The sequence below is a fragment of the Rhododendron vialii genome, chromosome 4a, assembly GCF_030253575.1.
Source record: "Rhododendron vialii isolate Sample 1 chromosome 4a, ASM3025357v1".
Taxonomy (NCBI): domain Eukaryota; kingdom Viridiplantae; phylum Streptophyta; class Magnoliopsida; order Ericales; family Ericaceae; genus Rhododendron; species Rhododendron vialii.
In genome coordinates this window covers 28,288,359-28,311,368 of record NC_080560.1, presented here as the reverse complement: position 1 = coordinate 28,311,368, position 23,010 = coordinate 28,288,359, and the positions used below count along the sequence as shown (strand labels likewise).

Genomic DNA, 23,010 nt, shown 5'->3' with positions numbered 1-23,010 from the left:
GCTGTTCCAACAACCACACCATCCTGTTTTATAATTGAGATATCACAAAAATTAATCAAATTATTATGATGAATGGGGACCCGATAATTCTCCGACCCTAACACCTTCTCGATTTCTACCGCTCTAACTTCGCTTCGATATAGAATGGAGCAGTTTTGGGGAACGCTAAGTCCGATTTTGATCCGCCGGATTGCCATCTAACAATAACCCCGTAAATATACATACGCATATATATTTTATACACAAAACTTCTTATAAGGGCGCCCTTACCGTATTACGGTAAGGACGTCCCTTTCCCGACCAATTTGCGATGATCTGAGCCGTTCAATGTGTTCAGAACGTGATTTTAAGCATACCCGCAAGAAATCAGCAAAAAAAAAGACCGGAAAGGGCTTGATCCGAGCAGTTTTGTTTGTATTTTATCGAACGGTTCAAATAAAAACTGCTCAAATCAAGCCCTTCCCGGTCTTTTTTTGTTGTTGATTTCTCGCGGATACCCTTAAAATCACGTTCTGAACACATTGAGCGACTCGGATCATCGAAATTTGATTAGGAAACGGGAGAAAAGGGGAAGCCCTTACCGTAATACGGTAAGGGCGTCCTTATAAGAAGTGGACTGATATTTTATAGTATATGTATATACCTGCCAACATTCTAGAACCCCCAAAATCCTCATTTCACACTCAGTATCACACAGTTCCTCCTGTTCTGCTAATTTGATTTTGTTTTCTCTCAATTGATCAGTGGGCTAATTTATCAATGGCGGAGAAGATTTTCAAGTACGTTACGTGGTCGTCGGGGGTGGCGTTGCCGCTGTGAGTATCGATTCGTTGTTCGCTTGGCCGTTCAATTTTCGCTTCACAATTCGTTGGCATTTCCATTCCGCACAATATGCATTGTTTTACATTTGGTGTTGATTATTTGAACGTGAATTGTGAGCTTAGTTCCCATGGTAGAGGCCCTTTTTTTTTTGGGTGAATAAAAAGAAAGTAAAATATAAGTATGGTATGGACTGTGGTGATCTTCTGTGATATTGCATCATCGATTCTAAGGCAGTTTGGACAGATACACCATACCAAACCAAACTGAGCCTTCTCCCAATCAATTGGGACAGAAGGCTATTTTTCCATTGTGCGACTACTTGTTCACTTAGATTCAAATACATTGAATGTGAAAAAGTAAAGAAGAGTAACAAGGTTACTCTGGATGGAAATGCTAGGGGGTAGGGGAAGAACTAAATTGACCTAGTATAATGTCGTAAGACAAGATATGAATATATGGAAATTAGGTGAACGGATAGCTCTTGACAAAGCAGAGTGGGAAAATTAAATGTAGCTGACTTCAATTTATTGGTACGCAAGGCTTAGTTTTGTTTGGTGTTGTCAACCATGAGATACCATACGCAAGGCTTAGTTTTGTTTGGTGTTGTCAAATGAGATACCATACGCAAGGCTTAGTTTTGTTTGGTGTTGTCAACCATGAGATACCATGAATCTGTTTCTTCTTTTCTCACCTATTCTGCCATATGGAATAATGAAGTCAGAAGCTGTTTTTGTTTTCCTCTCATTCGGTTGTACGGTGACTATTGTTTGAATTGGTGACTTTGGGGCCATGTGTTGAAGTTCAATTATGTTTATTGGTTGTCTTTGGCAAAAAATATGCTAAAAGGGAACGATCAATATTATATGATCTATTGTCCTGCATGAGTTGTAAACTTTTTACGTAGTCACAGAGATATGATTTATTGTTAGTGTGTTCTTGTTTATTCAGGAGCTTCTCAATTCCTTTTTATTAAAGGAGATGTTGGGAAAATAAATCTAAGAAATTATGGTATTGGTTTTGCAGGGTTATGCGACTAGAGAATTTGCTAAACAAGGAGTTAAGCCAGGCACACTCACAATTATTTCCAAAGAGGCTGTATGCTAATCTGCACCTTCCTATTATTATTTTTTTTCCTTGAAGATTTCAATAAGTTTTGTTTAGAGAACTGTGCACAACCTCATTCATGACGTGAAAAGGTAGATTGTATGTATTCTACAGCGTTCTCCCACCAATGCTCTTGCGAGAGCCTTACCATGCTTGAAATGGAATATGAAAATGAGCTTGTAGACTGCTTCAATGAAACTGCAGGTTCTGTTTAAGTACACACCACTGAGGCACCAAGTACATTTTCTCATGAGTCATGACAAAGTTAAGCCCAAAGGCTACTAATTCATTGTAGAGATCTACATGACATCATAGAGTTGAAGCTATTTTTTCGAACCGTATTGAGAATTTTGAGATAGATGTGTAGGGGTAGCAGTCGCAGTCGCACTGATAACAGATACGGAGAAAATAGATTATGGTAGATGGTAGCACTAAGTGGAGGGGTAGACCAAAATTGACTTTAGAGGGGGTAGTTTGAGAGGATCTAGGTTTGTTGGATATCACGAAATAGGATGCCCTTGATAGAGCTCAATGGAGTAAATGGATTCATGTAGTAGACCTCAATTGATTGGTGTTGGAGCAGAAATGCTGTAATTGAATATTCTGTCTCATATTCAGGCGAGGGAAGTAAAACTTAAGGATGGTAGAGTGCTAGAAGCAGACATCGTTGTCGTTGGTGTTGGAGCAAAACCTCTTACGATGTTATTCAAAGGACAAGTTGAAGAGGAGAGAATTAAGGTTTGAGTGCAATTATTTGGTTTCTGTGCCTCCTAAGTTGCTTTTGGTCTGTGTTTCATGAAAACTTCAACATGAGTGCTTTGTTGAGGGGTATGTGCACGGCTTTTGCTTCTGAACGCTGTACTGAGAGACAGTCTAACAAAGCACTGAAAGAACATGGCTATTTTACTTTGATATCATCCCTTCACTTCTTTTTTGTTCCTTGTATAACGTGCATATTTCAAAAGGACGGCAATTACCTATTTTTGGCTAGTCATTTGGCATAAAAAATCTGTCATATCCGAAAGATGAAGATAAAGTGGTCATGTGAATTTGTTCATAATTTCTTTGTCCTCTTTCATGGGGTATCTGGAGTGGGTGAACTCTCTGAATGAACATAGTATTGACAAGTTGACTTCTTTGGTAAGAACGAAGAAGTTGTGCCTTTCCTCAAGCTACACAGTGTATCAATTTTTCGGGATGTCGACACTGACATTTGTTTGTTTGTTGATTTCTTCAATGTCTAGTGTAAAGTTGCATTTGCTTAATTGCAGACTGATGCTTTGTTCAGAACAAGTGTTCCTGATGTATAGATGCTGTTGGTGATGTTGCTACTTTCCCGTTGAAAATGTACAAGGAGATGAAAAGAGTTGAACATGTTGACCATGCCCGTAAATCTGCTGAGCATGCCGCAAGGGTAAGAAGTTAATCATACTCTATGTTATTGAATGCTCTAGATCCTCTTTTATTTTTTCCTTCATGCAACTAAAAATTTCTATATCCAAAGATTTGTAATAGTCGAGAGTGAGTTTAGATAAGTTGGTGAAATATGCTGTCCTACACACTCTCTCGTAATTTTGAGCAATTTGGCTTTGTTAGTTTTCCGGAACCTGAAACACATTTTAATAGTGTTTTGTTAGCACAGATCATCAGAGTCACAACAGTGTAAATTCTATTTTAGGTTTTTTTTTTTTAGCTTAGAAGGTTCCCCCACCTACTTTTTTGATGACATGCCTCTGGAGTGTAGGATTTGACATTCTCAAGGTGTCACATCATGTTGAAAGGTCCAACCACTGGAAATGTCGCGATACTCCTGGACAATTGTATAATTTCACCTCCCCTTGTTGCCCTTTTGTTGCGCTCTGCAATTTCGTGGATTCCTTCCTTTTACAATCTTGAAACGTGCCGTAATTCAACTTGGGGATTGAACCAGTAATTGACTTGTGTCCAATTTGTGCATGCTATATTTGCAATTGAAGGCGGCAAATCAATTGATGAGTATGACTACCTTCTAATCCCGTGCCTTCAATTTGTCGTGGCAGTTCTATGGTGACAATGTTGGTGACATAGTTGTATTTGGAAACAAAGACCCCAACTCTGAAAATCCCAAGTTTGGTGCATACTGGATCAAAGATGGTAAGGTAATGGGTGCGTTTTTGGAGAGTGGGACTCCGGAAGAAATAAGGCCATCGCCAAAGTTGCAAGGGTCCAACCCCGCGTTGAGAGTTTAGGCCAACTGGCAAAGGAGGGCCTCACCTTTGCCAGTAAGATTTAGAATTTCAAGAATCGGACTTGTTTTATCATTTACACGCAGTTTTCTTGGTAGATTGTATGAATTCATGCTCTGTTCATTTGCTTGTTTGCATAGGGAACTCACTTTGTTTGCCTAAATGATGGTATGTTATTCTCATGGTTCTATCTACGAGCAAATTGATTTGATCTTGAGATGTTATTACCAAGAGAGAGGAAAGTTCCAGAAGGCTGGCAAACCTTTGCAATACCACAGTAGAAACTCTACTACAAACAAGAGCAGAGGCCTGAACATAATGAAACTCACTACAATTCGGCTAAACATATTTAAATTTGCTGCAGAAGCCAGAATTGGGGGCCTGTGAAGACTTATTAAGCAATTCTCTGGTTCCTCCGCTGCCATAGATGACCTTGATTCTGAATCATGCCCATTACCCTATGATAGTCCCTTGTAGCTCAAACTAGCCACTATCGTCTGGCGGAGCGTCTACTTCCGTCTCACACTTGACCATTTGCTGCTAAAGTAGGCCTCCATTTCTCTGATTTGCTTGGAGAGGTAATTCCCCCCAATGTCAAACATAGCATTCTCTGCAAAATTTGAAAACCTTGACAACTGTGGTGGGAACTTTTTGATGATTCCATAGTAACAAAACAATGTAACGTCTTGGGTCCGAGTCAATAAGGCAACTCATGAAGGACAATCCGCAAGAGAAGCATTTGTGGAGATGTGAACGGCATTGTAAAACCTGTTTCCCCCAAAACCCAATATGCACAACTTGCTTTCACATTCCTGCCCGAGTTTTCGTAAATTCCACTCATCTTACAAATAAAAATTCAACTATGCCACAATCACACACAAAAATATTTGCATAAACACACTCACAAGCCATGTGAAACCCGCACACACAAACACCTTCGGTGTGTGTGGAACCCACATAACTTGTGAGGGTGTTTGTGGTTTTATAATTATTGCTAAAAATTTCCCAATGTTGAATAGAAACCCACCCATGTGGTTTTTAGAACCGGTGAAGAGTGCATAAAAAAAGCTATCTATCATTATCCAATAGTCGGACAACTAATAAAATAATGCCAATGGATTCATTTATAGCACTTGAAATTAGATTCAACACAAAATCCACTAGTTTCATAAATCATCGCTCAAATCAACATTGACAAATAAACCAAACTCTTTACTTTGTAAAACTTGCTCTTTAAACAAAAAATAGCTACGCCTAACAAAACGTTTGAGCATTCTATAACTCTGAGTTAAGGAGGAAAGCGTTCCACAAAGCCACGCATCTGAAACCCCTTCAGTCAAAAAGACTGAAGCCCAAGTCCTGCAGCAAGTTAGAAGAACAGAAATGTCAGCAATTTAAAATGAATTGATACAAATGAAAGCGCATGCACATGGAACAGCCAATCTAAACATAAACCTTCTCTTGACTCTATTGGGGAAAGAAAATAACTAGCTATCACGTGACATTGCCTATGTGGTATTCTCACCAAAAGAATAGCCACAGCACCCACAGTATGGGTCCCCGTTGTTTTCCAATAACCAAACAAAGGTGATTGTTGATGTTGCACCCACAACCAGTGTTCTAAAGGTCGGCCCCCTAGTCCTGCCAAGGCGCTAGGCGGTGGTCAAACGCCTAGATTAGGCAGTTGAGTAGTCGGCACCTAGTCCCTGCCTAGGCGCTAGGCACCCTTTTTATGCCCGACTAGCGCCTAGCAATTTTTAGACCGTTGCGCACAACATTTGTCATTGCATGAATGGTTGTAGTTCCATACTTTGGGGGCATTGTGTAGCAGGCCGAACATGTGTTCGCTACGTAACGACCGAGCCCGTGCCTTGCCGAGCACGCATCTTCAGCACGGCTCCCGTCCCTGTTCTGCGTCAGCCATTCCCTTGACCACGGACTCGTCGTCGGATCGTCTCGTTGACGGCCACCTTCCACGGCAAGTCACCTGTGACTGTCCTCTCCTGTCGATCTGACGCCCGATCGACGAAGGCGTGTTCGGCCACCTGCAGGGCGAGGCCACTGCCAACCACGGCTAGCCGCTGGTTTTGCATATTTTTCCACGTGTAAAGACGGTTATAACAAGCAATGATCATGAGCGCACATGGGTGTACCAGCTCAGCCCTAAAAACGGTTACCAGATCTATTTGGTGACGTCATGATGACACTGCCTGACCTGTGCAAGGCACGTGTTAGTGCTTGGAGAGCAAGTGAAGAGATTCTATAAATACCTAGCAGTGAAAACCCTAGAGAGGTACATGCTACTACATACTCTCTGATAATCTTCTGCCTACTCTCTCTACACATTACTCATCCTCACGCCGGAGGGCCTTGCCGGGACAACCCCCGGCCTGGTCTTTAGTCGTGCGCTCGTCGTGCAGGCTGCGTGGAGAAGGCTAGGAGACCACTGAACCAACGAAGGAAGGACTCGGGCCGGAAAAGAGGGGCCACACAATTGGTGAACCCGACGTGAAACCTTCTCAGCCTCTGATCCAAACGGCTCAAACTCTTTTCCAAACCACATTCCTCTTAAAAAGACGGTCAAAAACTCAAAACAGCGATGGGCGGAGATCCACAAAACGTTTCCGTTTCGGGGGCCAAAGACACCAGTGGAAATGCAATCCTCCCACCGTTTTCAGAAAGGCACATGTCCATCTCACTCCCCCCAGATTCTGGGCTTTCTCCGGCCGTAGACGACGTAACAACGGCCTACATCCGCCTTCTGCAACGACGAGACGACGAAAGGGACAACGAACTTGCAGCGTTAAGAGCGGAAGTGGCCCAGATGAAGCAACATATGCAGGACGCAACCCCAGCCGCCTCCAGATCTACCGGAGGCGGACGACGGAAGCAAAGAAATTCTCCTCCTCTTCCTCCTCTTCCGCCGCCCCGAGACCACCCCAACGAGGCGGGCCACTGCGTCTCCGTCAAGGACCGCCTTGGGTTTACGCCAGAAAAAGGGGACGCCAGAGAAATCATCCTCTACAAACGACCTACAACATCTGGTACACACCACTCGAGATCCCACCACGAGCGAACCCGCACAAGGGACACCGAATCATTCACGAGCACGTACTCGACTGGTCGCGCGGAGTTCTCTCGCACAACGGCCTCACGCCGAAGCCGAGACTCCGTCGAAACCAGGCGCCACGTCTCTGAACGCCTCGGGGGGATACCACCAGAAAACTTGGATAATGAGAACGATGTTCGGCGTAATGGCAAAGGCTTACGGTTCGAAGGGGCGGAGAATGGGAACAGAACCTATTGCAACAAAGAGAAGTCCGTCGACCACCCCCGAAGGGAAACAACGGACCTGCGGGACAAGCTTCGCAGCCGAGTACACGAGAAAACATCAGAAAGAGAGAAGCACCCAAAGAGGCCACGCACGGACGAGCTAGGCAAACCACCGCGTCCTGGATTTGAACGGCAACTAAAGGACCTTGGTATCTCACCCTTCACCTCCCAAATCATCCACACCATCGCCGAACCCAATTTCCACCTACCAAAATTCACGAAGTTTGACCCAAGCAGCTGCGAAGCTTACACTCACCTCATTCACTTTCGCCAAACCATCGAGCTGTGCACTACGAAGGATGAAATCAAATGCAAAGCATTCCCATCCAGCCTTGGCTCTCTTGGACTCCAGTGGTTCAATAAATTGCCCGCTGGATCCATACGGAACCTAGCTGACCTCGAACGCGCCTTCAACACCCGCTTTATCACAAGTAACAGGACAGCCAAGGAGCCTGAATCCTTATCCCAGATGAGGAAGCTCCCAAATGAAACACTAAGACAATACGCCGAGCGTTATTGGCAGCTGTTCAACGAAATTCCAGGAATCGATGAATATTGGGCTGCGCGTACTTTCAAAAATGGTCTCGAAACCGGCAGCAAGATCCTAGACGAACTTGCCATCCGCCCACCACACGGCATGGGAGAATTAATGCGCGTCGTGGAGAGATTCTGTGCTCTTGAAGAGTTTTATGCGGACCGTGCGGCCCAGGGCATCCCAAGCTTGACAGCATCCTTCACCTCGGCCACAGCCCAACCGCCGGCACCAGCAATCATCCAGCACCCCCAACCCAAGAAGCAGGTGCACAACATCAAAGAAGGGAAAAAACGCCAGCCAAAAGAGCATGACTACGTGGCCGAAACCACCCACTTCAAGGAACCCATTTGGTCTTTTCTGAAAGAGATAATGAGGCAACCATGGTTCGAGTGGCCGACGGGCAAGCTCGGCACAGACAATGGCCAAGCTGATCAGAACCCAAGAAAGAAGTGCTCATATCACAATGAGCTCGGCCACTACACGACGGCATGCGCCCCCTACAAGGCACTGTTGGAACGTTTGGTGACTCAAGGCCATCTCGATCAATACATTGACCGCTCAAAAACGCCCACCCGGCAGACAAATCCCAACCCCAATGAACAGCGCCCACTAATACACGTTATCCACGGTCCAGTGTCAAAGGAATTTGAATCAACTCTTCAGGCCGACCTTAGCCGCGCATCAACTTCCAAGCAGGTACTCGCAGTAGGACCTGGATCCAAACGTCCACGAACAGAAGAGTTGCCCAAATGGACGATTACTTTTACCGAGCGCGATCTTGAACGTGTGCAAACACCACACTCCGACGCTCTCGTCGTAACCGTCCAAATTGGAGTGCATGACGTCAAACGCATTCTTGTCGATCAAGGAAGTTCAGCAGAGGTCATGTACTATGACCTTTTCAAAAAGCTGGACCTACCTGAGTCTGCCCTACAACCTACGGACGTACCCCTCATCGGCTTCAACAGTGCACCCGTCTGGCCGCTGGGCCGAATCTTCCTCCCAGTCGTCGTCGGCTCAAAAACTCTGACCGTCGAATTCATCGTCGTCAACGCACCAAGCCCATACAACGCCATCCTTGGCCGAACCTGGCTCCACGGAATGCAAGCCATTGCTTCTACCTACCACCAGGTCGTCCGCTTCATCGGCGCCACAGGACGACAGGAAGATTTGCGAGGCGACCAAGTGGCGTCCAAAAAGTGCTATGTTTCTGCCGTCCACAACTCCGCCAAAGCCAAACAAGTACAATGGGTTGAAGTCCCCGACATGGCAGTAACCGACGACGTCGGCCAAAAAGCAGAAGACAAAGCAGAGGAAGACCTCGTCCAGATGCCGATCAACGAGGATGGCTCCCGATTCTTCCTCATCAGCTCTTCCATCAGCGAGGCTGACCGCGAAGAAATGTTTCAATACCTCAAGAAAAATATCGAAGTTTTCGCTTGGACCCCCAACGAAATGCCGGGGGTCGACCCGAAATTCATCAGTCACTCCCTCAACATCAAGAAGGACGCTAAACCTGTCATCCAGAAGGCACGGCGATCTGCAGCCGAACACGCCGACGCCGTCATCGAAGAAGTCAAACGTTTGCTGGAGGCCAACGCCATCCAAGAAGTACAATACCCGACATGGCTGTCCAACACTGTGGTTGTCAAAAAGAAAAACGGCAAATGGCGAGTTTGTGTGGATTATACCAATCTCAACGACGCTTGTCCAAAGGATTGGTTCCCACTGCCAAAAATTGATCAACTTGTGGATGCAACGGCAGGACATGCTCGGCTTAGCTTTCTGGACGCCTACCGTGGCTACCACCAAATTGCCATAGACCCCGACGATATGGAGAAAACTGCTTTCATCACGCCGTATGGAATCTTTTGCTACCGCGTCATGCCCTTTGGACTCAAGAATTCCGGGGCAACATTCAACAGAGCAATATTCAAGATGTTGGAAGAACAAATCGGCCACACTGTGGAGGCTTACATTGACGACCTAGTCATCAAAAGCAAGAAGGAATCCGACCACCTGCGAGACTTGGCTGAAGTTTTTGACATCCTCAAGCTACACAAGCTACGGCTCAATCCTGAGAAGTGTGCGTTCGGGGTAAGCGCTGGGAAATTTCTCGGACACCTGGTCACTCGAAGAGGTATCGAGGCCGATCCCAACCAAATCAAAGCTGTTCAAAATTTGTGCCCACCCAGAACGATCAAGGAAGTTCAAAGGCTCACTGGGATGGCAGCGGCTCTCAACCGATTCATCAGCAAATCCTCAGACAAATGCCACGCATTCTTCCACGCCCTGAAGGGCAAAAGCCGACGCAGCTTTGAATGGACCCCGGACTGTGACTCAGCCTTTGCCGAACTCAAAGACTACTTGAAATCGGCCCCGCTGTTGGTAAAACCCAAAGAGTTCGAAACCCTTTATCTCTATCTCGCCGTGTCCGCCCACGCAACCAGCTCTGCACTTGTACGGCGGGAAGGCGCCGATGACAAGCCCATCTATTTCACAAGCAAGACGCTCCTTCCAGCTCAAACTCGTTACCTACCGCTTGAAAAGCTAGCCCTTGCTCTCGTCTCAGCGGCCAGGAAGCTCCTGCCCTACTTCCAATCACACTCAATCGTCGTCCTAACAGAACACCCCCTCAAAGCTCTCTTTCGAAAAGCGGATCTGTCTAACAGGGTTTCCAAGTGGGCAGTTGAGTTAGCAAACTTTGATATCCGTTTTGAACCACGAACGGCAATCAAAGGACAGGTTCTTGCAGATTTCATCGCTGAGCTTACTCCAGCAGACACTGAACTCCTCAATATACCCATCCCAACACAAAGCATCGCCGAGCATCAATTGTCACCAGCTCCTTGGCACCTTTTCCAAGGCGACATATGGCGTCTGCATGTCGACGGAGCGTCAAACAGCAACGGAGCAGGGGCTGGGGTCGTACTAGTCTCCCCCTGTGGAACACTACACGAAAGTGCCATCAGCATCGACTTCCTCGCCACCAATAACGAAGCCGAATATGAAGCGCTCCTAGCTGGCCTACGCTCTGCCATTGCCATGGATGTCTCCAACCTTGTCGTTTTCTGTGACTCCCAACTCATAGTTAACCAAGTACTTGGTAACTATGAGGCTCGGGATCCGCGGATGTCAAAATACCAGGCAACCGTAGCCGAACTAACCACCAACTTCCCCAATTTCAAAATTGAGCAGATCAACCGCGAGCACAACGCCCACGCGGACGCGCTTGCTGGCCTCGCTTCGGCATCCACTGCCTCAGAATTCAGAACCATCAACTTCAGCAGCATTGGCCGTCCGTCTTTCGAGCCCACTCCAGAGGTACTCAACGTTGAGCTCGGTCCCAGCTGGATGGATGAGATCGTTGCGTTTCTAAAGCACGACACCCTCCCAACAGACAAGAAGGAGGCTTACCGTGTGAGAAACAAGGCCGCTTACTACTGGCTTTCTGAAAGCGGCCAATTATACAGGAAATCCATCTCCGGACCGTATCTTCTCGTTGTCCACCCAACCCAAGTGCCCGACATTCTGACAGAACTTCATTTAGGCAGCTGCGGATGTCACTCAGGCGGCCGCTCCCTCTGTCAACGTGCCAGGAGCCAAGGTTACTTCTGGAAGAACATGAAGAAAGACTGCGAAGAAGTTGTCCGCAAATGCCGACCTTGCCAGCTGTTTTCACCTATACCAAAGCAACCCGCCCAGAATCTCTCCCCTATTACCAGCCCTTGGCCCTTTGCACAATGGGGGCTCGACATTGTCGGAAAACTGCCAACAGCTCCAGGAGGATTCAAGTTCTTGATCACAGCAACGGACTACTTCTCCAAATGGGTAGAGGCCGAACCCCTTGTGACAATCACAGAAGCTGACGTTCGCAGATTTGTCTGGCGAAACATTGTAACCAGATTCGGAGTTTCGTACGCCATTGTATCAGACAATGGCAGCCAATTTGTCGGTAAGAACCTGACCAGCCTCTGTGAGGAATTTGGGATACGCTTCTTCAACTCCACACCAGCATACCCCCAAGGGAACGGACAGGCCGAGGCCACAAACAAGACTGTCTGCGCCGGGATTAAGCGAAGACTGAACTCCAAGAGAGGAAAATGGGCTGACGAATTACCACGTGTCCTTTGGGCTTATCGTTCTACACCCCGGCGCTCAACTGGCCAAACCCCCTTTTCAATGGCATTCGGCATGGAGGCAGTAATCCCATTGGAGTCAAAGTTCCTAACTCTAAGGACTGAGAACTTTGATCCAAAGGCCAATGAAGATGCAGTGGAACAAGAATTGATTTTGGCAGAAGAAAAACGCGACGACGCTCAGCTAAAGCTCGCCGAATACCAACAACAAGTTGCAAGAGGCTACAACAGAAGTGTTCGAACCAAAACCTTCAAACCAGACGACATGGTTTGGCGAAAGGTGGTGCAAGCTAGCAAGAAGCAGAAGTTCAAACCCAACTGGGAGGGTCCCTTTCGTATTGTCAAGATCGCTGGTGAAGGTGCCTACGTGCTTGAGGACATGAATGGGAAAGTTCTCAGTAACCCATGGAATGCACAGAACCTCAAGAAGGCATACATGTAACCAAAACCCCAACAAGTGTGCCACATGTTCGGACACTACCTATCCTATTTCTCTTTCGGCTTCGGCCATGTCTTTACAATTTCAACATGTACTTCATGATTGAAGAATCAAAGAAATTTTATTTGACAAGCTTTCATTTTACAATTCAGAGTTATTTTGTTAATATATACTATCTTGGCTAATTTGGCCGACCACAAACGTTGACCTCGGTCACACCCACAAACGGCTCATATGCCTCTGCTTCGGCCACTATTACTGCCCAAAGAAGCAAAACGGACATCAGGTCCACCGAGCCCAGATACACACAATATGGCTGGAATTTGGGCTCGGAATTGGCTTAGCAAGACGCTATGGTCGGCTACAGCCCGGTTACACTCACGTCTTGGTGAGCAAACCACCCACAAACATTCAATACTTTACATCCAGACTAAGACCAGACAAATCTACCGAGCCCCAAACTAAGGTTCTGTCCACAACTTTGGCGAAAAATCTCACTAACTATATTAGCAACTAGCCGAGACCAACACACGCGCTCGGCAAGCTCTCTTTATACCTTTTTTACTTTGGTTCAAGCTCGGCAACACCTACAGTTTGTAACTTAAGCAATCAGACAAGAATTCCTGCCATAAAGCCGAACCCAAACCAAAGTGGGGGCTACAGGGTAACTACTACTCCATAAACCAAGGTCCGACAAACTTTCACATTAACACAAATCTAATGTGGCAAAGGCTCGGCATCTAACAAAAATAATGCATTGATCCAAGCTCGGCCAACAAACCATGATCTCAAACAAATCTCAAATAAAGCAAGACAGATTCAAGAAAGCATTGCAAAAAGAAGTCAATTCATTCAAAAGATCAAGTATTCAAGCTCGGTGAAAAGTTCCAGCTTTCAATACACCTGGCTCGGCAAAATCCAAACACGGATCCGTCCAGTCCAACAAAAGTACAAATTGAAGGAAAACAGCAAATTGACTAGTAAAAGCAAATTCAGCCTCGGCTCCGACTTCATCAGCCTCAACCTTGGGCAGTATCCTCGGCAATAGCTCCGGTCGCAGCTGCGTCCACTCTGACTGCCGCACCACTACTGCCAGCACCACCTTCAGAATGGACATCCCTATCAACATGTAATGGTTCGTGCTCGGCATCCCCAACGACCATTCCAGCATCTTCAACAATTTTTTCACCAACAGCAGCTTTAGTGGCGGCCCCCACCTCACCACCATCACCAGAAACCTCCTCGACCTCATCATCACTGTCAGGAAACTGCTCGGGAGGGAGGGGTGCACACTCGTCTTCGGTGTACGGCAATACAAGCTCAGGAGTGACTGGGGCTGGAATAGACTTGGTCAAATTCATGTCAGCCTCCAGCTGCATGACTCCACAAGCTGCACTCACCCCATCCTTGTACCCTGTTCGGTAGGCGATGGGGATCCTCATGCGGATGGCGTCGTTGACCATGGACCGAGCCTCCCGCATATACTCGGCACCGGCTCGGTCAAAGCCAGCTTGGTACGCCGCCCCATCCACCTCCTTCATCTTCCTCTTCTCCCTCCTCAGAACTTTGGCCACTTCACCTTCGGCCTTTTTCATTCTCTCCTCCATCTCATCTCTCTCCTTCTCGAGCTCGGCCACCTGTGCTTTCACAGTCTTTAGGCTTCCCTTGTAGCTCCTCACCTTTTCTCGCTCGACCTTCAAGTCATCATGAAATCGAGCACGCTCGGCGACCACAAGTTCGGCGTCCTTTGATGAGCGCAACAAAGCCTGTCCAGCCTGATAAACAAAAAGCGTCGGCATATAAATACTCAAGGATGGAAAGTGAAATAAAATGACCAAGGTCGGATGATACCTGAACAAGATAAGCACCAGCATTAACCAAACTCGGCTGGAGACCCTGAGGGATTTTTTGCATATCCTTCGGCAATGCCAGACCTTGAAGAATGGCAGTGGCTAAACCGGGTTCGGCTTTCACAGAATCCTCCACAGTCACGACTCTGCCCTCGGCCAAGGTGTATGACGGAGAGAACTCCTGAGCAACGACTGTGCTGGCCGAACCCAAAGGCCGTTCGGCTGTCTTTGAGCCACCAGCCGCTGACGACTCTGTCCTCTCCCTCTCGCTCGGATTTGAACTCGGTGGCTTGGTCGGGAAGAAGTCATGGGTGACTTTTTGCCTCTTCTCCGCAGGCTCGGCAAATCCAGATTCCTGTCGAACCGCTTTGCCATCTCGTATGTTGACACGGACAACGTTCCGACGGCCCATGTCACTGGCAAGATCGGGCACGAGAGTTCTTAATGGAACGTTAACTCCTGGATGTTCGGCTTGTTCTTCTCCAAACCAAAACTCTGCCGGTTTCCTGAACGTCGGCAATTTCACCCTCGGCTGCTTACTACCTCCTGTCTGCCTCGGCTTCTTTCCTCGGCCCTGACCTTCTGTGCTGGGCACCGCCTCTCTTCCTCTCCTCCTTAGCTTGCCCTTGTATGACGGCTCGTATCCAAGAAGCGTCGGCGCATCCCTGCAAGCTTGAGATAGGAGGATGTCAACGTGCGCCTCAACAGACAAAGATTGCTGAGTCTTTGTTATGGCTCGGTGATCTGCAAAAGCAATCAACTGTCAGGAAAATCACATGCATCAAAGGAAAAGTTAACGTCGGCTGAGCAGAAGAAACATAGTTACCTCGAAAGTCTTTTGTCTTCGGCACTGTATACTTACGTACGGTCTGGTCGCCGAACTCAAAGTTGCCCCTCACTTCGACATAAAAGTTTGCCCATTTGTCAGTGTCGGGCAAACCATCTACCAATGGTTGTTTCTTGCCACGTGTGGACAAGTATCGACGCTCGGTTTGGCCGTGCCTAGACATAATATAAGTATGGAAAAGGTCGGCTACGGTAAACTCAAGGTTGTGAAGCTCCTTCAGCTTAATCACCGACATTACTATTCGGTAGCTATTGATCGCGAAATAATGTGGAACGATGCTGAACCGAGCAAGAAGTTCCCTCAAGAAAGGATGAAGAGGGAACCTCAAACCAGCCTCGCATATCGCCATCAACGGGACTGTGATATGCTCGGGATGGTCCCCTCTCGTATCCGTGATTCTGTTGCTCGCCACTTGGTTGAGTATTACGTCATTTGGGATGTTGTACTCTCGGCAAAAGTCTTGGTACTCCCTGGCACTTCCGGTGAAGAAATGGGCATAGGGGCAAACTTGGCCCCTCTCATAAAGATCGTCTAGACCTCTACCCTCGGATTGGGACTCACTATACCCTGAAAGGATAGGGGTTGGGGCGTCGGCCTGTGGGACGAATCTAGACTCGGCCTCCGGTCCCAGTTAAGGCTCGGCATCAGAATGAGTAGATGGTGTGAACGATATTTCAGGATCGGTTACAAACTCGTCGGCGCCGTATTCAAAGACGCGTTCGGCATTCGAGTCACATGAGTCGGATGACATATTTGAGGCGATGGATGATATTTGGTGTCGGCGTCTGTATCTTTCCAACCACTCGTGGAAAAACGAGTCCCCAGAATCTTCCCCTGAGCTTTCAGAGTCGGAAGAGATGACAATGGGTGGGTGAGCCAGACCTAACAAAGACAAGAAAACAATGAGAGACCTCGTCGTCGGCTAGAAGGCAAGGGATCTCTATGCTCGGCTACCCTATTGACTCACCCGATTCGTCTCTTCAAGATTCAAGTTCGGGAAATACTAGGACTCCAAATGGGGCTCGGCCTGCCCGCGTTCAAAAATTGGGCTCGGAAAATCCCAACATGGCCGAGCACGAGCGTCGTTGCAAGACTCGTGCTCGGAACAACAGATCGAAGACGAAGATGAACAGTCGTCCAATCTCCAGACCTCTTACTGTTCACTCAGAACAAAAAACTCCCAAAAACCTAAGAAAGTAGAAAGGAAAGCATGGAAAAATGACACAAATCACAAGAGGAAGAAAGATCGGACACTTACCTGTTAGATTCAACGAGATTTGATGAAAAACTGCTGAGAATCAAGGCTGGAACGCGAACGGGCAAGAAACGGAGCTCTGGCAATGGAGGTCTAGAGAGAGAAAGCAATGGTGGCTTCTCTCTCTAACTGCAGCTCTTTATAAAGACGTGGGGGTTTGAGATTCGAGTTTCCCGCCCATGTCACTGTACCGCCGAACCTGCAGCCAATAATCATCTGACGCGTGGCCTGATGAGACGGGTTGGCAGAGCTCCACGCGTGTCCACCGTCTCCCTGTCAGCCGTACCCAACAAGAAATCAACACCTGGCGAACCCCCATTGGTCCCCGTCGTTGGCCGTTTTGTTGAAAAAAGTTTTAGGCTCGACTCAATTCGGTCCAGTAACCGAGTTCCATGCTCGGCCAAAGTTAACATCAATCCCAACCGTGCACTTGGCGACGACTGAGATTGAGGGGCTATTGTAGCAGGCCGAACATGTGTTCGCTACGTAACGACCGAGCCCGTGCCTTGCCGAGCACGCATCTTCAGCACGGCTCCCGTCCCTGTTCTGCGTCAGCCATTCCCTTGACCACGGACTCGTCGTCGGATCGTCTCGTTGACGGCCACCTTCCAGGCAAGTCACCTGTGACTGTCCTCTCCTGTCGATCTGACGCCCGATCGACGAAGGCGTGTTCGGCCACCCGCAGGGCGAGGCCACTGCCAACCACGGCTAGCCGCTGGTTTTGCATATTTTTCCACGTGTAAAGACGGTTATAACAAGCAATGATCATGAGCGCACATGGGTGTACCAGCTCAGCCCTAAAAACGGTTACCAGATCTATTTGGTGACGTCATGATGACACTGCCTGACCTGTGCAAGGCACGTGTTAGTGCTTGGAGAGCAAGTGAAGAGATTCTATAAATACCTAGCAGTGAAAACCCTAGAGAGGTACATGCTACTACATACTCTCTGATAATCTTCTGCCTACTCTCTCTACACATTACTCATCCTCACGCCGGAGGGCCTTGCCGGGACAACCCCCGGCCTGGTCTTTAGTCGTGCGCTCATCGTGCAAGCTGCGTGGAGAAGGCTAGGAGACCACTGAACCAACGAAGGAAGGACTCGGGCCGGAAAAGAGGGGCCACACACATTGAATCATTACTCGCGTAGAAATTGGCAAGTTGCATTGGCATTAATATAAACAGGAAATATAGCAATTCCAAGCATGCCTATCTTTCTTTCTTTTTTGAACATCAAGCATGCATATGAACATGTCCGCTAATACTTATCTATCTCTTGGACTCCTCTAGCATTTACGCAAAACACGGTTAAATTACTCAAATGTCGTCAGACAAGTTACCCCATAACAAAGGGTGAAGCTCAGGCCACAGTGTGAAAAAAAAAGGACGTGGTATAGAAAACTAGCTGGGTGAAGCTAGTCATAACAGAAATCAGAATGCCAGACACAATACAATCAATTGGATTCAAGCTTACCCCATCCAACTCCTCTTTCTCTTCCTCCTTTTCCTCTTTCTTGGCCTCACTTGCTGCTAGAGCAGCAGGGGCACCACCACCGGCTGAAGATGCAACCATTGCAACAGCACCACCACCGCCACCAGAAGGAACTGATGCCAACTTCTCCCTTCCAGATGCAATAAGGTCCGTTATATCCTTACCCTTAACTTCCGACAAAAGAAGCTGAACCCTCTCATCATCAACTTCAGCTCCAACTGTACTCTTTAGTGTCCAAATTTATTGGAGCACCATTTTTATGCTTCCTCAGAAGATTCTTAATAAAATTGAAGCTTTGTTGCGATCTTTCTTTTGGACTGGAATTGAAATGAAGTCTAAGGGTGCTAAAGTGACTTGGGCTGATGTCTGTTCTCCTAAAGATGAAGGAGGTTTGGGCTTTAGAGTCCTTAAAGACTGGAATAAGGCTGCTATGGCCAAGCACTTATGGGCTATTGCCTTTAAAGTTGATACTTTGTGGGTTAAGTGGATCCACACTTACATAATCAAGGATCATTGTCTTTGGAACATTTCTATTCCTGCTTCTGCCTCTTGGACAATCAGGAAATTGTTCTCTCTGCGATCCCTAGTTCATCCTTGGATAACTAATGTGGTGGGAAATGGAAAAAATACATTTTTGTGGTTGGACAACTGGCATCCACTTGGCCCTCTTTTTGCTAGGTTTGGATCTAGAGTTGTCTATAATTTGGGCAGGAACTTTCATGCCAAAGTTGATACCATAATTGTACATCACTCTTGGCAATGGCCAAGAGGTAGAAATGCTGTGACTAGGGACATTAGGAGGGCCACCCCTGCTACTTTTGTTCCCCATCCATCTCAGGAGGACACAGTTATTTGGAACCTCACATCTGATAGGAAGTTCTCTGTTAAGTCAGCTTGGAATGCAATTCGAAGGCAGCATTCTAAAGTTAGCTGGTTCAAAATTATTTGGTTTAAGCACCATGTTCCTCGATGGATTATCATCCAATGGCTAGCACATCTAGGGAGACTTGCTACTAAGGATAGGCTCCTTAAGTGGGGTATGGCTATGAATGATCAGTGTGTTCTATGTTCTGCTTCTGTGGAAACCCATGAGCACCTCTTCTTTCACTGCTCTTTCTCTTCTCAACTTTGGAAATCATTGCAAAAAGACCTGAAGTTTCAATGCCCCTTCAATGGACTGCCCCAAATCATGGACTGGATGTTTCAAGTTAACAATGGCCCACAGTTTTCATGCTCATTATCAAAGGTTGCTTTGGCTGCTCTCCTTTACCATATTTGGGGTGAAATGAATGACAGAATCTTCAAAAGCTTTGGGAGCTCTGTTTAACAGTTGGAGATCACAGTCCGAACTGATATCCGTGCATGTGTTAGTTCTTGGCGAGGAGTCAAGAAGTCAGCCCCTAACATGGCTCTTTGTTCTCAGTGGAATGTGCCAGCTAAAGTTTTTGATAGCATGTAATTTTTTGTTGTTGGTTCCTTTTCTTTGTTTTATAATGTTCTGTTTTCAAGCTTTGATTGATGTCCATTTGTATGGTTTTGTTTGACAAAGGGTATGCCCTGTCTTGTGTAATGTGGTTTGTTTTTATAAAATTTTACCTTACCCAAAAAAAAAAATATTAAAAAATACAATACGACTCCAGTCCTTCAGTAGGTTGAAACTGAAATGGATATTGTATGGACGGTTTGTAGGATATCTAGTCCAACTAACTCATGGGAAACGAGTTATGAAACTTGATCTAATATTTTTCATTTCAACCTTTCATCAAAATCATCACAGACTATGGCTGTTAACATGTAAAACAGAACTGAGCACGAATATAGGAAATGGATGTGTGAAACAAAGTCAGAAAAATAACTGAAAAAACAATGCTCGAATACAAGAACAAATTAAATACTACTTAGAAAATTCATGAAAAATAAAGGTTGCGAAAGGTAAACTTCATTATTTCACAGTAAGTTCTGTAGAATCAAGAACAGTATCTCTGCAAGTCAGATGAACACTGTGTGCAAAAAGCAAATATTTCACCCTATTTGTAGAACTTTTGTTATTTACAATTTGGAATCATAGTGGATATTGTCAAAAAAATTATGTTCTTCCAACAAAGGGGGTAGGATTGGTCACGCATCATATTTGTCACAAAAAGCAAATATTTCACTCTAATTGTAGAGCTTTTGTTACGATTTTTATTAATTATCATAGTTGGTAACGTAAGAGTAGGGGGTTATTGGAATAGATCTTTTATAACAGCATGAAATACCTCTATTGTCGAAGGAGAGGAGGTCAGATTCTCCTTGAAAAGAACCGCTAGAGGTTCACCCCTCGACGTGGACATTTATATATTTTCTTTAATGTTATTTTTGCTTTACAAGAAAGTTCCCATCATTAAATGTGCATAAGTTCACAATTCAAAGCCCTAGGATCTAAGTCACATAATGCGTGTGACACATGCATGGGGAGCTTTCGACGACGGATTTTGATTAAGTTTTGGGCGTTTGGTCTCCCGCCGGCTCTTGGGTGGTCTCCAGTTCATGCTCAACGGCGAAGGGGTTTCCTCGCGGTCAACGGTTTTGTGGCTTTGTGGCTCACCGGCGATTTGCTGTTCTGGTGCAAATACCCAGCGGTTCGTCCATCTCGCTTTGGTTTTGGGTGCGTGCGTGCGAAACCGCGTCTGGGCTTTGTCCCAGAGCAGCGACGGTGGCGGCTGGAGGTGGTGGGTGTTTTGATTCTGGGTGGATGGACGGCTGTGGTGTTTGGTCAGGCTATGTGGTGGCTGTTAGTGGATGCAGTTTCCGTTTGGCTTGGGTGGATCGGGGTGGAAGGCTCATTTGCGTAGGGTTAGGTTTTTTTGGGTTGCCGTAGGAGCTTTGTTTTTGGTTTAGGCTTTGTTTTCAGGTATTGGAGATGATGGCAGCAGATTGAGGTTTGGTGGGTGGCGGCATCAAGGCAGGAGTAGCACTGTAGCAGTAGCAGTGGCGGTGGCGGACGAGGCACATAGAGTTTTCTAGGACTGCAATAGGGGCATGTTCCCCGGGTTCCGGAGGTGGCATTGGTGCGGTCAGCAATGGAGAGGCGTCTGTGTTGCGCTGGGACAGCAACAGGGGCTGATTCCCCGGGTTCCGGTGTTGGGAATTGATGCGCTTTCCGATGTGGCGGCTGCTTGGGTAACGGGAGTCGAGGCGGCAGGGTCATTTTGCATGTAGGGGTTTTTGGTTGGTCTTGGGTAGCCTTAATCTTTGTAATAAGGAATTTTGGTTGCCCTTGTCTTTTAATTTTTGTAACTTTTCGGAGATTTATAAAATTTCTTATGCTGATCAAAAAAATAATTCTACGACCAAATGAATATGCACATTGAGCAGAGAACGATAAGATCAAACACGTATACAGCCGGCCACGGTTCCCGAATTCCAATGCGAAACTAGAAATCCAAAATTGATGATAACAATATGCATATAAGCGGGCTAGATACACAAAAGATTAGTCAAACGATATACACAGAAGGACAGAATATAAATGTGTGAGTGTGTATATATATATGTATGCATGTATAATGAGAAAGAATGCCAGAGTTAAGGATATGCGAGAGATCATCGGCGGTAGGATTGGTGTTACCGCCCAAGACTGCGAGCAAATACGCAGCGATAATCTTCATCTTTCTCAACCTCTCTGCCAAAAAAAAAAAAAAAAAAACCATTAAACCAAAATTGCTCAATGTCTTTCTATGTGCATGTTTGTACGCATACATACATTTTGAGAGAGAGAGAGAGAGAGAGAGAGAGAGAGTACCGGAAAGGCTCTGGATGTGTTGAAAAGCGCGAATAGGCTAGAGCAAAGGGCCCCTGATTATGGTACCTCATTCTCTTTATATATGGTAGGGTTTAAGTTGGTGGGTCGTTTTCCTCGCCGGTCCAGCAAAACGGATCGCCACTGATCGGCCATTGCCTTCACAATTGTTTTTGACAAATCAAATCATTCCGGATATTATAATTATCAATTGATCGGGCCATTGTCTTCACAATCAAATGATTCAAATCAAGCTTAATATTAAAAATTAAGATTCGCTCGCTAAGTTTTTTAGCAAACTCAAGCCGAAGTCTATGAAAATTTGACGAGCCGAACTTAATAGATTTGAGTTGAACTCAAGCTAGTCTTAAAGAACCAATAATATCATATATTTATGCTCTCATAAAGGTCTAAAGCAACAAATAAAATTTTAATTATGTGCATAAGTACGTTCATAATATCTACAAATGAAAAAATATGCATAAATAATTCTTTAGTAATTGTAAAGGTTTACATATTTGTACAAGTTCTAAATTTTTTGATATAAGCACATATAATATATGCATGGTATACATATACTCCTTGTTCGCGAGCTTAATCAAGGCTAATATTACTAGTTTCATGTTTGGCTCATTTATGAAATGAGCCTAAAATTGAGGCTCACGTTTGATAAAATCTCGAACAGTTTAGAAACGGCTCAATTTATTTACAACCCTACTTAGAGGTAATGGAAATAGCAATTGTTCTTGAATCAATAATAATTTTTTTCACAAATTGATTATTTGAGAATATTTACGTTAAGAAATACTCACTTATATTTGTTTTCGAGCGAACATTAGGATCAAATTAAAAGGAGTATACTTGGTGTGAGTTTTTCATTAAATTTTTTCCTTTCAATAATGAAAATAGTTAAAGTTGTTTCCACTAAATGATATTTTAGTTGATTTATATAAGTAGAATGATTGTCTTAAAATCCGTGAAAACGTGGACTATTCGTTTAGTCCATTTAGTCTAGATAATAAGGAAAATCACCCCTTATTTCATATCACAATAATTGAAATATTTTGGCAATTATCAACATTATGCCTTGTCCCAAAACAATTCGATCATCCCTTTTTAGTACTTTAATTCCAAAATAACATTTACAGGTCCTAAATCCTTCATATAAAAATTGCTAGATTAATTAAAA

General features: G+C 45.6%; 1 protein-coding gene and 1 pseudogene across 4 annotated transcripts; one reads left to right on the top strand and one right to left on the bottom strand.

Moving 5' to 3' along the window:
- The first annotated feature begins 83 nt into the window (after positions 1 to 83).
- LOC131323869 (monodehydroascorbate reductase-like) lies at positions 84 to 4,357 on the top strand (annotated as a pseudogene).
- On the bottom strand, positions 3,673 to 21,966 carry LOC131322314 (large ribosomal subunit protein P2A-like). 4 transcript variants are annotated; one of them, XM_058353585.1, is made up of 4 exons: positions 21,825 to 21,966; positions 21,651 to 21,700; positions 18,023 to 18,258; positions 3,673 to 4,919 (listed from the first exon to the last, which is right to left on the bottom strand). In XM_058353585.1, exons 1-4 carry the CDS (start codon positions 21,893 to 21,895, stop codon positions 4,746 to 4,748), a joined length of 531 nt encoding a protein of 176 aa, XP_058209568.1. In that variant the 5' UTR covers positions 21,896 to 21,966; the 3' UTR covers positions 3,673 to 4,745. The 4 variants fall into 4 exon arrangements, with proteins under 4 accessions (XP_058209568.1, XP_058209571.1, XP_058209572.1 ...); XM_058353588.1 differs by having other exon boundaries at positions 21,651 to 21,704; positions 21,825 to 21,849; XM_058353589.1 differs by lacking the exon at positions 3,673 to 4,919 and adding an exon at positions 5,253 to 5,510 and having other exon boundaries at positions 21,603 to 21,700; positions 21,825 to 21,910.
- Positions 21,967 to 23,010: the final 1,044 nt, after the last annotated feature.